This window comes from Solea senegalensis, unplaced genomic scaffold (genome assembly GCF_019176455.1).
Source record: "Solea senegalensis isolate Sse05_10M unplaced genomic scaffold, IFAPA_SoseM_1 scf7180000015130, whole genome shotgun sequence".
NCBI lineage: Eukaryota > Metazoa > Chordata > Actinopteri > Pleuronectiformes > Soleidae > Solea > Solea senegalensis.
The window spans coordinates 24618-38603 of record NW_025321233.1 but is presented as its reverse complement, the minus strand read 5'-3'; the positions used below and the strand labels follow the sequence as shown (position 1 = coordinate 38603).

The 13986-nt window shown below is 41.0% G+C and overlaps 2 protein-coding genes across 2 annotated transcripts; one reads left to right on the top strand and one right to left on the bottom strand.

Moving 5' to 3' along the window:
• Positions 1 to 70: 70 nt before the first annotated feature.
• LOC122761976 (sodium/hydrogen exchanger 2-like) lies at positions 71 to 7962 on the bottom strand (the record flags this gene model as incomplete). Its single annotated transcript, XM_044017172.1, has 10 exons — positions 7947 to 7962; positions 7600 to 7814; positions 6386 to 6634; positions 3781 to 4031; positions 3472 to 3689; positions 3074 to 3273; positions 2407 to 2496; positions 2029 to 2099; positions 445 to 612; positions 71 to 358 (listed from the first exon to the last, which is right to left on the bottom strand). Coding segments are annotated over exons 1-10 (1766 nt in total), but the record flags the coding sequence as incomplete, so codon positions are not given.
• A 14-nt stretch (positions 7963 to 7976) lies between these two features.
• LOC122761977 (RUN domain-containing protein 1-like) lies at positions 7977 to 13914 on the top strand. Its single transcript, XM_044017173.1, has 3 exons — positions 7977 to 7989; positions 8497 to 8586; positions 10019 to 13914. Exons 1-3 carry the CDS (start codon positions 7977 to 7979, stop codon positions 10879 to 10881), a joined length of 966 nt encoding a protein of 321 aa, XP_043873108.1. The 3' UTR covers positions 10882 to 13914.
• Positions 13915 to 13986: the final 72 nt, after the last annotated feature.

The following is a 13986-nucleotide window of genomic DNA, read 5'->3' as shown; positions in this document are numbered from 1 at the left end:
TATATACATACATATATACACATATATATATACACACACACACACACACACACACACATATATACACACACACACGATGATAGCATCACTTTTCTTTCTTTCTTCCAGCAATTTCCACAAGAACCAGGTTTTCACCTTGTTTTGTTTCGATGGAAAATCAAGAAAGAAAAAAGAAAAATCAGTGAAGACAAAAAAAACGTCTTTGCTCCACAGCTGAGAATAAAAAGCTTTGTCAGAGTTTCTCTGTCTCACCCGTTGCCTGATCTTGTACATGTTCTTGGACAGGATGTCGTGCATGTTCCTCAGGTCACCTGCCATGAACTTCTTCTTGGGTTTAGCAGCACTTTTCTTTTCCTCGCTGAAATGGATAGAAATATAATCAGCAGGGATTAGGACTAAGAGCATGTGTATTTTTCCATCATATCATATATTATGTGAACGTACTAGAGGGAGACGATGGACGGCGCGGCGCTGATGTCTCCCGACACCGTGTCCAGGATCTCCATGGCGCTCTGCAGCTCCAGCTTCTTGTACAGCGCCACGATGCTGGACTCGGAGCGGCTGTCTCTGATCAGGATGCGACGCAGGATCCGAGTGTTGAACTTCATGAACCTGAAGTCGACATTAATCAGGGGTTAGATTCTGACGCCAGGCAGACGTTCGAGTAGCTTCACAGTTGCACAAAATCTACACCTGTGTAGTTAGCATATTTATTAGGGCTGTGACTAATGTTTGCTCCATAAAATGTCAGAAAAGGTTGAAAAACGTTGATGACAAAGTTCTCAAATGTCACAAAATTCAGTTTTGACAATTTCTTTGTCGTATGGAGCAAAGAAACCAGAAAATACTCACATTTAAGAAGCTGAAAAATCAAAAAACTTGTTTTGAAAGTGACTGATTATCAAAATAGTTGATGATTCATTTGGTAATCGATCAATAACCGATCAATCGAGTAATTGTTTCAGCCCTAATGTTGATATATAGGATTTATTTCTCCATGCTTCCTTTTGTGCATTAGAACGATATAAGATATGAGACACAAATGATCCTCAGTGTGAAAGGTCTGACAGATCTGCTGCCACCTACAGGAGCAGTTAAGAACAGCTGCTCATCTATGAGCTCTGGTGCTAAAATGACGATAAAAGAACTGCGTTCAACAGAATCAAAACAACATTGAGTTGAGTGTTACGATGTAAGTGTTTTAAGATAGTTTGTGTTCATTATGGTCTGGGTTTTGAAACTTAAAATGCACAATTTTGCAGAGACTTGTAGAACCAGTGACACAAGATCAGCAGGAGGAAACTGTCAACAAAGACAAGAAAGACGAGGAGGAGACATATGGAAACATGGAAAACAGGGCGGAGGGGAAACACTAGAATAAAGCAAGGAACTCCTACTCTCAGTGTGTTCTATACATTTTGTTCTTCCACTACAATTTCTAATCTATAACATTTGAGTGTATAAAGGTGTAAAAATATGCTTTTAAATCTCAGGCACACAAATACTGTAGTAAACATACATCATTATATGATGTCAGCGTGTGTGTGTCCCACTAAATAAATATCTCGTGAGCAGAGGAGGCTTTGGAATTACAAATAATTTAACCTTAATTTAATTTAAATTCATTTAAGGTCAAATTTAAACTATTAAAGTAGCAGAGACGAGGAAGTAGACTTCAGGAGTGTAAGTAAACGCAGGTGTAGCTGCAGAGATGAAGCTGAACTCGACACCAGAGTGTGAGCAGCTTTCTTTCACACATTCCCACACCGGCGAGAACAAAAGCCCCGACAATCAAAACCACACAGAGGGAAAACTGGAGCGGCCGTCGCTCGTCCAGTTTCCCTGCAGATCATTATTATTATTATTATTATTTCTCTCCATCTTCTCTACATTTTGATCCACTGGATCCAGAAGTCATTTTCTGGTAACATACTTGTGCTTTTACTCCAGTATCACCTTTAAAAGGTACTTCATATACAAGACTGTAAGTGGACTAAACAGCGATGAAGAGACGAGGGACGTTCTTACTTGTCCTTCCAGTAGAAGTGACTCCACTGTCCACACAGGTCCTCTATACCTGCCATCGTGTGCTCCATGAGCTGAAAGTAAAAAACAAAAAGAGCTGTTAGCCGCTGAAATACTGACATTTATATGAATGAATCTTTTTTCTAACATTTTAATTTATATTTTTCTGAAAATTTTTCTTATATTTTCGAATGAAAATATAAATATATGTAAATAATATATTTATAATAATATATAAATAAACAATATAAACATATGTACATATATATATCCACATCAAAACAAACTTTTATTTTGAAATTCTGTGCCATATCATCAGAAATGTTGTTATTTTGCTACAGTACAGTGTCATCATCATCATCATCATCATCATCATCATACCCTGCAGTGGACCTCTACGTTGATGGTGTCCAGGTTGCGGTTGGTTCTTCGGACGTTGATGAACTCGATCAGAGGACGAATACTGATGCCCTGTGAAGAAGAAGAAAATAAAAACTTTAAATCCCACGTGACAGAAACAACACTGGACGTAACAGACCGTGCAGATAAAACTAAATTCAATTTAATCGTGAGTGAACGTTGAAGGAAGTAAAAATGTGGTTTTATAGACAAAAACAATGATATTTCACATTTAAAACAATTCTTGATATGGTATTCAGCCTGTTCTATTTATAATATGTATTAGAGTATGCAATAAATACTAATAATGATATTTTACAATAATACTACCTTTCTTTTGGCTCATAAAATGAAGCTCGGAAGTGTTTTTCAATACAATATTTTAAAAGAAAAGACACATGGGATTAAATAAAGTTCTTCTTATTTTTTTAACCTAATTTCATATTTTTAATCTTGCATGTTGTTTTAATTTTAAATGAGTGTCTACAGCATATTTGTGTGTGAAGAATGGACTTTAAATTAATTAAACAGAATTTGACTCCAATTTAAATCAGTTCAGATCTGGATTCAAAAATCAGGCGGTGCGTTCAAAACCATCAGATATTTTAGTGTGTGTGTGTGTGTGTGTGTGTGTGTGTGTGTGTCTTACCTGGATAAACACTGTGAAGAGGATGATGACGATGGTGGCCGTGACAAAGAGTGGCTTGCGACTGATGCTGTCGGGGAGAGTGAAAGCCAAGGCGAAGGAAATTGCGCCCCGCAGGCCACCGTAGGCCAGACCGAACTGATCTTTCATGTTGAACGGGATGGTGCGGAAAGGGTTAATGATCTGAGTCAGCACCAAGACGCCTGGAGGAGAGGAACAACATAGAGGTCGTCTTTCTGTTGTTCTGTTTGCAGGTTTTAAAGCTGTATTTATGAACATGTTTGTATGTGATCAAACAGGAAGTGTGTAAGATCTCGCACAAAAACACAGCAACTCCCACATGACACAGCCTCGACCTCTGCCCTCTGCCCTCTGCCCTCTGCCCTCTGCCCTCTGCTCACCCAGGCCTCTCCATATGAAGGCAAACAGCAGCGTGAACAGGATGTAGCCCACGTTCCACTCGTGATCCGTCGTTATGGTGACGACGCCGAGGAAGAAGAAGATGAGGGTCTCGGAGATGGAGCCCAGCATCTTGACCACGTGGCGGATGGTGGTGCAGGAGCGCTGCGACACGTTCTCCTCCACGTAGTACTTCATGGTGAGCGCGCAGGTGATGATGCTGCGGAGAGAAACCAAGCGACCGACACGGGAATGTTATTTCTGTGATGATCTCGCGGAAGTGATCACATCTGGGCCCGTAATCTACTCACGCCATGATGGACGAGATGGCGAAAAGCTCGGCGACCAGGTAGGCCAGGTAGCTGTACATGAAGATGAAGAGCGGCTCGATTTCCCGCACCCTGGACGTGAATCTCGTGGTGAAGGCGGCGACGAAGCCGAACAGGACGCCGAAGCCCAGGCCGCCGAGCCCGACCACGAAGAACCTCCCCACGCCCAGGAACACGTCCACCGGCTCCACCACCGGCATGTTCGCCACAAAGCTGAACATGTTGTACAACACCTGGAGACACGTGCACACAGTGAGTGGGTGAATGGGCGGGGTCACAGGCCTGAAATAAAGCGGTTCCTGATAAGAGTGATTGACTGAAATATTTACTCTGCACTGTTTGCAACTTGATAAATCTCATGTCTGTGAATGACGCATGGGGAAAAGGAGCATTTACAAGATTTCCTCCATTTACAATGTGTGACTTTGTCCCTTAATTCCTAAAAGCGTTGACGTTAAAGTCGATCACGTTGATGATTCCGTACAGAAAACAGTTGTAAATAACGTAGACTCTGTTGTGGCTCCTACTCAGTACTTTTTAAAAGAGGACGTTTGGTGAAATTCTACATTTTATTGTCTGGTTATAACACAATTTACCACAGACTGTCATCTTTACTTTTACGGTGGCCTTTGCTCTCCCTCTACTTGTCTTTTGTTGTTTTATGTAGAAGTTTATGAGGGCGGAGGCGTTGCTCTTTGTGTACATAATAAACTCCTGCTTCAAAATGACAGAAAACAAACAAACACACGTCCATTTAAGGGACTGTAGAACTATGTCTCTTACTAAAAAAGATTTGTTTTATTTTAAAACAACCTCACTTCTAGGTGATATATTAAATGTCCATCTCCATCAAAACTGTGATTAGGTCTCTTAAAAGGAACCAGTTTTATTATTATAGTTAAGTTAAGGACACTTTTATTCCCTGGGATTCAGAAAGAACTGTATATACACATACATCATATATATATATACATATATATATGATAAAGGCAAACAGGAAACCTTTTGTCCTACACTCAGCAGCCACTTTATTAGGTATGCCTGTTTAGCGGCTTGTTGATGCAAATATCTAGTCAGTCACATGACAACAACTCCATGCAGACATAGTCAAGACAACCTGCTGAACTTCAAACTGAGAATGTGGAAAAAAGTTGGTGATTTAAGGGATTTTTAACGTGGCTGCTGCTGCTGCTGATCTGTGTATTTAAGAAACTGTTGATCTATGTACTGGATTATTATTTACGCATTATTAAACTCAGCTTTTGCTGATTTTTATTTACATTTTTACAGTCTGTGCAGAGTGAAGCATGTGATATATATAGGATTTTTGGACTGTTTCAGATTTTAACCGATTCCCCTCCCTAGTGATAAAGCCTCACTGATGTCCAAAAGTGTCCACTGTACCTAATAAAGTGGCTAATTTGTGCCTTTTTCCCTTTGTGTATCGATGTAATCTGGATTAGTCTCACCACACATTATCACTCCGTTAATCAAACATGCCTTTGCTTCTTTTTTTGGTCAAATATTATATCATGTCATATGTGTGATGGGTGTGTAGCAGTGAAACACAAAGCCGTCCGTGAACAAGCATGCCGCCGTGTCTGGACTCTCCCTCCCAGTCTCCTGGGTAAATGTTTGTCTTCAGGTCCTGCATCAGCTCTGCTACTGTGTACTAAACAAAAGGGTCGCACCACAGCAGTGGCTGGGTTTTTTTTCCTTTTAAAACACAATAAAAAAAAAAGAAAGAAAAGGAGGCGAGGAGGGGGGAGAAATGTGAGATGAGCTCACCTCAGTCAAATTTGTGTGTTTTAACTCCTCCCATTTACCCAAATGATACCACGGGAACAGGTTTGACAGCATCTCAGGAAACCGTCTCTTTTAAAAACGGTGCATTTAGATCTGCGACAACATTCCCTCACATGCATTTTTAAATTCAATAAAATGTTAGTTTAGGAATAAGCTTGGACTCTTCTCGTCACACACACTACTACGCTCTCACATAACCCATAATAACACGGAAAATAGTGTGTGAACAAGTTTCTATCTGAAACCTGAGCTCAGCCTTTAGTCTCACGGAGTAGAAAAGGTTCAGAAAACACAATAGCAAAGCTGCTGTTTCATGTATTAGTAGTGTTGACTGGTCGCTGAGGTTATTGTACTCTCCACATTCTCCAAAGTTTGTGATAAACACTACGCAGCCACTTTATTAGGTACAGCCGGTCCACTGCTTGTTAACGCAAATATCTAACCAGCAACTCATGTGGCAGCAAATAAATGCATTTAGACATTTAAATAACGTCAACACGACCTTCTGAGTTCAAACTCATTTAAGTGACTTTGAACGTGTCTGTTACAAAGAACTGTGTGAAAATATCCAGTGAGAACCAGTTCTCTGCCTCATCAAGAGGTCAGAGGACAAGGACGGGCATCTGTACACGAAGACGTCATACATTTGGTTTTAGGTATTTCATTTACATTTTTGATAATAAACACCTTTGTTTTCATAACAAGCAGTTGCCCGGAGGTTATGGGTTAAGTCCTAGCCTCGCGTGTGTGCGGTGCCAACACTTTCAAATGTCCAACTCACCACAGTGACGGCGTCGTTGAAGAGACATTCCCCAAACACCACGATGTAGAGCTGCTCGTTCACGGACACGTCCTCGAACACGCTGAGCACAGCCACGGGGTCCACGGCAGAGATGATGGTGGCAAACAGCAGGTTCTCCTGCAGGTTGATGTCCTGGACGCCGAACGCCTCGATCTGGCAGATGGCAAACAGGGACATGCCGATACCGATGCTGTTCCACAGAGTCCCCACCACTGCAAACCACAGCACCTGCACATGCAAAGGAAACGTTATTATCTGTGTAAAAAAAGGTCTGGGTGGCTGGTGAACATCTAGTCTGGTCAGGAAGGGGTTGGTCATGTGAGAAAGGTCCAAACAATTCGGGAAAAATTAACAGTTTAGTAACTAAGACCCATTGGAATCGCATTTTTGAGGCACTAAACAATGGCGAAAACAGACGAAAATTGGCGCTAGCAAAAAATGTTATAAAATAAGGGCAATATGCAAAAGTGAAACCCAGTAGGATAAAGCCAAAACTTAAGTTGCACCAAGTTTTACGAAACTTGGTGGAAACATGTCACAGCCCAAGACGAAAAAAAAGGTCTATTGGGACCATGACCTCAACTCAACAGGAAGTCGGCCATTTCGAATTTGGCATCCATCTTTTGCGATTTGCACATTTCGTAAATAAACAAACTTGTCCGATAATCTTACCAACATACAAATTGTGTCAATTTGTACATAGAAACATCACAGATGTCAAAGGGTCTTGCAGATTCAAAAAGGGGCGTGGCCACGGCAACCATCTAAATGTTAGCAAATTTTGACCGTTTGCCACGATACAGGAAATGGACTGAAACTTCGCCGTACATTGGACTCTCTGCCCGAAAATTCATACATGACACAAGAGACAGAGCATGAACACGTCTACGAATACGAACTTCACCCAACAGGAAGTCGGCCATTTTGAATTTAGATTTAGAAGATTAAGAATTTTGAATTTACATTGACCAATCTGCACAAAAAAGAAAATCAAGTCAAGGGCATAGTGCCACCTCCATAAAGCAAGACCCTTGCCTAAAAGCTACAAAAACTAATTTTTTTTTTTTATTTAAAGTAATTATACACTGATACAAACATATTTTAGTACAGAATTATTAAATTTCTTTCAGTAAACCCTCCTAAATGTGACATTCTGGGCCTTTAAAAAGGACAGAGGACGGCGTGTGACGCACCGTGCCGACGTTCTCGAAGAAAGGCCTGGTGGGCATGAAGTAGCCCGAATCCAGGACGATGGGGGGCAACATGTAGAGGAAGAAGACGTTGCTGGAGAGCACAGCGGGAGGCTCCTCCTTGACGGAGTGCATGATGGCGCCCACGATCAGACCGATGCTGACCAGAAGACACGACTCTGGCACCCAGACGGTGATCTTGTGGTACACGTGGAAACCTGAAAGAAGGAACAGGACTTTAATAACAGGGAGGAACGAGAGAGAATGTTTGGCGAGTTCCTTGTTCTTTATTCCTTATTCTTATTTTTTTATTTTGTTTTGTGGTGTCAACTTTTAATTCTTTTGTTTACACGCTGTGTCCTGCATATCACTATGTTACTATGTTTTCAGAAGGTCCCATACAAATAAAGGATATTCTTATTTAATGAAGACCTAAAGGAAGTAAGGAAGGATAGATAAACAGATGGATGGAAGCCCTTTACTTAAAATCCTTTCAATGAAAGGATAATATTTACTTTATTACTTATTTGTGGTAAGTTTACATGTTGTATTTATTGTCATGTTGTTTTATAGACTATGTAAATTCATTAATTGGAATAAAGGGGCATAGTAAATAAGATTATTATTCTTTCTGCTTGTTTTCATTCAAGACTTTTTGAAAACGTGTTTATATTAAATTGTTTGTTTTTTATTTGTGTATGAAATTAAAGAAATACACTTTTTTAAAACTAAACTAAAGTTTTTACTTTTTTTATTCAAAAGTTAAGTTGCATTTAATTTTTAATTTAAAATACTACTAAGTGAATAAGCATATGTGCAAATTAAGCAAGTTGGTGTTATTCTTAAACTGTTATATTTTACCACACACAGGAAGTAAAAATGTGGCCCTCTGGAGGTGAGGGTGGGGGAGTCTCTTGTCGGACGTTGGACACGACCAGCAGCCGCAGGCAGCAGGATCCAGCGCCAGAACTCCAGGACTGAAGAAGAAAGGTCAGACCGTTCAAAGCAAACAAAGAAGGGATATTATTGTCATTTACACAACGAGCACAAGCCCAGATTTTCAACTGAAGTGTGATTGTATTGGCGCATTTCCACCGGCTCTACTCGACTCACCTCAGCACGGCACGATTAGGTTGCATCTCCACTACAAAAAACTACCTACTTAATGTGGGCGGAGTCATCACTGCACGGCTGAGTGAAACTGCGGTGACTTGTTTTATACGCCACACACACGAGTGACTAGTGACTTTACAACAGACTTCTGTAGTTGTTGGAGATTAACCCAAGTTTTTAGGATTGTTAAGTAGTTTTAACTTATCTACAAGTCGGCACTGTTTGGCTTGATTTCTGTCCACACGTCTCCGGAGTACAGCCTCCTACTCCACAGACTACAGCGGCAGCGGTCTGTGGCTCGCGATCAGTGGCGCTGACCCTAAATACACCACTCCACTTTAAAAGACTGCTGTTAAATATAGAGGTTTCCCTGGTAGTTGTTGGAGATTAACCCACGTAGTTAGCATTGTTAAGTAGTTTTAAGTGATCTACAGTTCGGAGCAGTTCGGTGCGATTTGTGAGTGGGACGTCTCTTCCTGTGACAGGACTCAGGCCAGTCAGCGGCCGGCAGTCTGACCAATCATCGCATAGTTACCTACTACTAGCACGCTTGGAACCTTTTTTAGACCGTGCAGTACCAGGTACTATGCTAGTGGAAACGCTACTTAAACCGTGCCGTGCCAAGGCGAGGCAAGGCGAGTAGAGCCGGTGTAAATGTGAGATGCTGACATGTAGCCAGGGCTGCCTCAGCTGTTACACCCCCTGCTGGTAGAAAACCAGAATAGGACGACAGAATGCTCGCCCTCCCTTGAAACAGAAAATTCACACCTGCTTTAGTTCACACTATACTGTACAGTCTATTTAACTTTTGCAAAGCTTTTTTTTTAACTGGAAACTTTAAAAATGCTTTAGCCCTGCACCAAATCCCATAGAGAAAACCAGTGATTTTCTAACATCACAGCCCACAGGATCCACTGCTGCCTCCTTTTGTAACTTCACATGTGATATTCTGTGACTTCTGTGTGAAATCCCTTGTTCAGATTAACCTCGGTGACACTAACGTAACACACAAGGCAGCAGTAGACCAGCAGATCCTGTGTCTCTGTGGAATTGTTTATAAACAAGTTAGAAAAGGCTTTTTAAAGGTGATTTAAAGCTGTGAACATATTCTTAAGAAATCGTATATTTCCGCAGGTGCATTTTTTATTAGTAGCTAATATTTGTTTTTCCTTGTTGCCGTGTTTAATCCCTTCAGTGTGTGCTTGTTTGTTGGGTTTTCCTACAATGATCCATGTATTTTATTAGCAGCTCAGACCCAGCACAGAGTCCTTTTGTCTATATAAATGTATTTTTGTTGTCTGGTCCACAGTGGACCCTGAACAGGCCCAGAGGATACGCGAGACCGGCCTGCAGCTCATCCAGAAGGCCCTCGCTGTGCTGCAGATCTTCGCCGCGAGTCAGTTCGGCTGTGCGGCGGGGCGCGTCCCCTCGAGCATGTGGCCTCAGGAGCCCACAGTGAGGGACTACGGGCCCCTGCTGCAGCGCCTGGAGGCGGCCGTGGACAGAGTGCGGGTGCTGGGCTCGTGCAGGCATCAGCCCGTCGAACACATCGTCAACTACACCAGCAACGCGGCCCTCGGGCCCCGTGACGAGCTGACGACGGCCGTGAGGAAGGAGCTGGCGATCGCTCTGAAGGACTTGTTGTCTCACGGCCTCTTTGCGCCCTCTCAGACCATGAGCCTAGTGCTGGCTCCCATTTCCTGTCTGCTGCCGTACAGACCAGAGACACAGACCATGCACCCGTGGGAGCTCTTTGTCAAATACTACCACTCCAAAAATGGGAAGGCCTTTGTGGAGACGCCGGCCCGGCAGCTCTCACAGTCCTTCAGACTGCCTGTAGGGGGCGGCCCAGTGACTATCACCCCTAAGCAGTCGCTGCTGTGGGCCGTCCACACCGTGCTGAAGGAGCACGGACGCTACAAGCGGGGGCCGGACACAGAGTTCAAAGCGCTGGTGTGCATGGCTCTGAACGAGCAGCGGCTGGTGTCGTGGCTCAACCTGCTGTGTAAGTCGGGGACGCTGATCCACCCGCACTACCAGGCCTGGAGCTACATGGCACAGACCGGCTTCGAGGGAGCCCTGCGCATCCTGGGCCGCATCAGCCACCTCAAGTTCCGCCTCCCCGTGGACCTGGCTGTCCGGCAGCTGAAGAACATCAAGGACGCTTTCTGAGGAGCGCTTTATCGGCGGGAGAACCACGCGACGCTTACTGTACCTGCATGTGTTTGTACTTCAAGTAGGTCACGTTTTAAAGGTCATTTAAGCAGCCGTCAAATCTATAGTCCAAGACAATAATTACTCCGACTAAGATGTCATTATGATAACTGCAAAACATTTGCTTTAAAGTTTTGTTTTTAGATCGTGTTCATACAAATACAGAGGAAACAGATGAACTAACGCAACTCATATTTCAAAATATGTTACTGATATTTAAATAGGAGAAAATATGAGACGTAAAACGCGACTTTCAGTATTTTAGGGCAAAATTACATGTCGCTACTTGGGCTCACAGACACGAGATGATGAGAGAAATTTCGTATTGTGATAGTCTCGACCGAAATAACTGCAATTCATGATGTTACTGTGATGGTTTTAAAAATCTGCTTTAAACTTTATCTAAAGCCAACAGCAATTCAACGATATAAACATTTCTTTATCGTGATTTACGATATTACTGCGATGCTAATAAAAAAAATGCTTTAAACTTTTACAGTGGCTATAAAACGCGTTTTTTTACTCATATCCATTAGCTTTCATGATGTGGACAAGTTACCACTAACGATGAAACAGATTAAGTAATTCTACAATTGTTTAAAAGAAAAAACGTGAATTACGTTGCCAAACCAAATGTCGCGCTACAAAAAAACCTACAACTTTCAGTGTTAGGGGGCGGAGCTTTGACCACCTCGTGGCCACACCTGTTGCATTGTTGCTGCTGTTGCTAATGTGTGTGGGACAATGCGAAAAACTCAACGTCAGGATTATTATCGTAAACTGAAATTTGTGCTATTATTGTTATAAGTGTAAAAAAAAAAATCTGATTTTAATCCAAAAACACTGAAATCACTTTACCTTTCATTTGTTTTTTCTTTTCTGTTTATTCATCTAACGCTACTAAAAATAGGTTTCTGAGGTCTCAAACTCGTGGCTCACAGGCCACATGCAGCCCCTGTTTTTTATTAACAGATTGATTTTGCGTCATAAATGTTGAATTTTGAACTATAGCGTTATATTGTTCCATTGCAAAACAACCGCTTTTATTTTGAAATATCTTCACAAATATTGTTTTAGGCAATGTCACGATGGAATATCTTGATGTAGTTTTAAACTCCCATCTTTACTAAACCATTCAGTTTAGTGGCCTTCAGGTCATTTGGGGTTTGAGAACCCTGGTTTTCTCATCACTTTAAAGTCGATTAGGGCTGCAACTAACGATTCTTTTCATAATCGATTAGTCGAGAAATCGTTTGGTCCATAAAACGTCCGCTGAAAAATCACAAAACTTGTTTCAATTCCTTTAAAACACTCAAATTAATCGATTGTCGATTAATAATCTAGTAATTGTTTAAGCTCTAAAGTCGATAAAACATTTAATCAATGCAGCTCTGTTTACAATAGCACATTATTTTGGACAATTCTACAGCCGTTAAATCAAAATAAATCCAGGCGGCCTGAATATCATGCTGGTCATGGTTAATGGACTAAACAACTACAAAAATGATGGACAGACAGAAAAGAAGTGTTTGCTGCAGCCCTAATACACACTACGGTAATATACTGTAGAAACTTTCAACATAAATTACTGCAAGAAATGTAAACAAACTTCAGGGGCTCCTTTGCTGAGCTCAATCAATCACATGTAGCAGAGCAAAACCACTCAGGTCAGAGAGAAATGAGAAATATCTTCGATTTTCCAGTCAGGGTGTGATGTTTTTGTTGTTTAACATTTTATGAATGTTAAAATGTGACATGTACTATACGTAAACATTCTGCTGTGATGATTCTGACCCTGTATGAACTGCTGCTCTTTCCCCACTGACGTGTTTGACGTGATTGTAAACTATAACTTTACTTTGTTTATGTTTTAATGTCCCTCAAACTGTTGAGATGCACAAATAATATCCTGAAACGGGATAGTTCAGGGGTTTTTTCTTGTCAAAAATATTGACCAGTGTTTGTCAAACTTGGATATGATAATGTTCTCAAACGTCTTGGTTTGTCCACAAACGAAAATTATTCTGTTTTTAATGACTTCTTTGGTATATGGATCAAAGAAACCAGAAAATATTCACATTTAATAATAATAAAAAACCTTAAATCGATTATCAAAATAGTTGAGTCAATTAATTTAGTAATCGATTAATAATCGTTTCAGCCCTAGTCATCGCATCAGTGCTGTTTTCTGCAAAAGTTGAACAATTTCAACTCGAGCGTCAGGCGCTTGATAGACGCAACGTAATGTAAAGTTGTTGCGCAACAAATATTGTATCGGGTCTGGTGTGAACACAGCATAAATCGTGCTACTTTTGTAGAAAAAGGCCATCTAAAGGCGTTTAGCACGGGCGACAGCATCTTTATTTGGTGGAAATTTAATTGAGGCTTTTATTAGGTGGCTAAAATCTGTCCCTATTGTTCCACATGCAGGGGGCGCTGTGCCAGTACACAACCAAAAGCAAAAAAAAACCCCTGAACTATCACTTTAAATACTGAATGTAAAAAAACCATAGATGCTTTTAAACTGAGGTTGTTTTATAGATGGTGTAGAACTTCATGGTTCCTGGGTCCAGACCTCTGACAGATTATTAAAAAAACCTTTAAAGAAAAATCCCTTATTAATTCACCTGGACACACACATGTTTTTATTTTATCTTGTGTTTATGTTGTGCTTTGTTCTGGGCTGTATTCACTACGTAAACTGTGTATTTTCTGACATTTATTTATTCAGGTTTTAGCTCAACACTGAAGTAAGAAAGAACATATGACGACATATCAGATGATTAAAGTAGCCGCTGTCACATCGCTGATGATTTAAATCGTGTTAATATATTATTTTTTATTTTTAAATCCCTTTAATGACAGTTAATATATTGGGTGACATGAAGAGTGGACTTGATTTTGTGTTTTTATCATGTTTTGTTTCATACCTACTGTACCTACTGCTGTAAACACAGGAAACGTGTAATAAATGAACCGCTGTGCTGTTTATCAGTCTGTCACATGACTTTTTACATCATCATACATGTTTATGTCACAAAAGTGACTGCTGTTTTATGTACA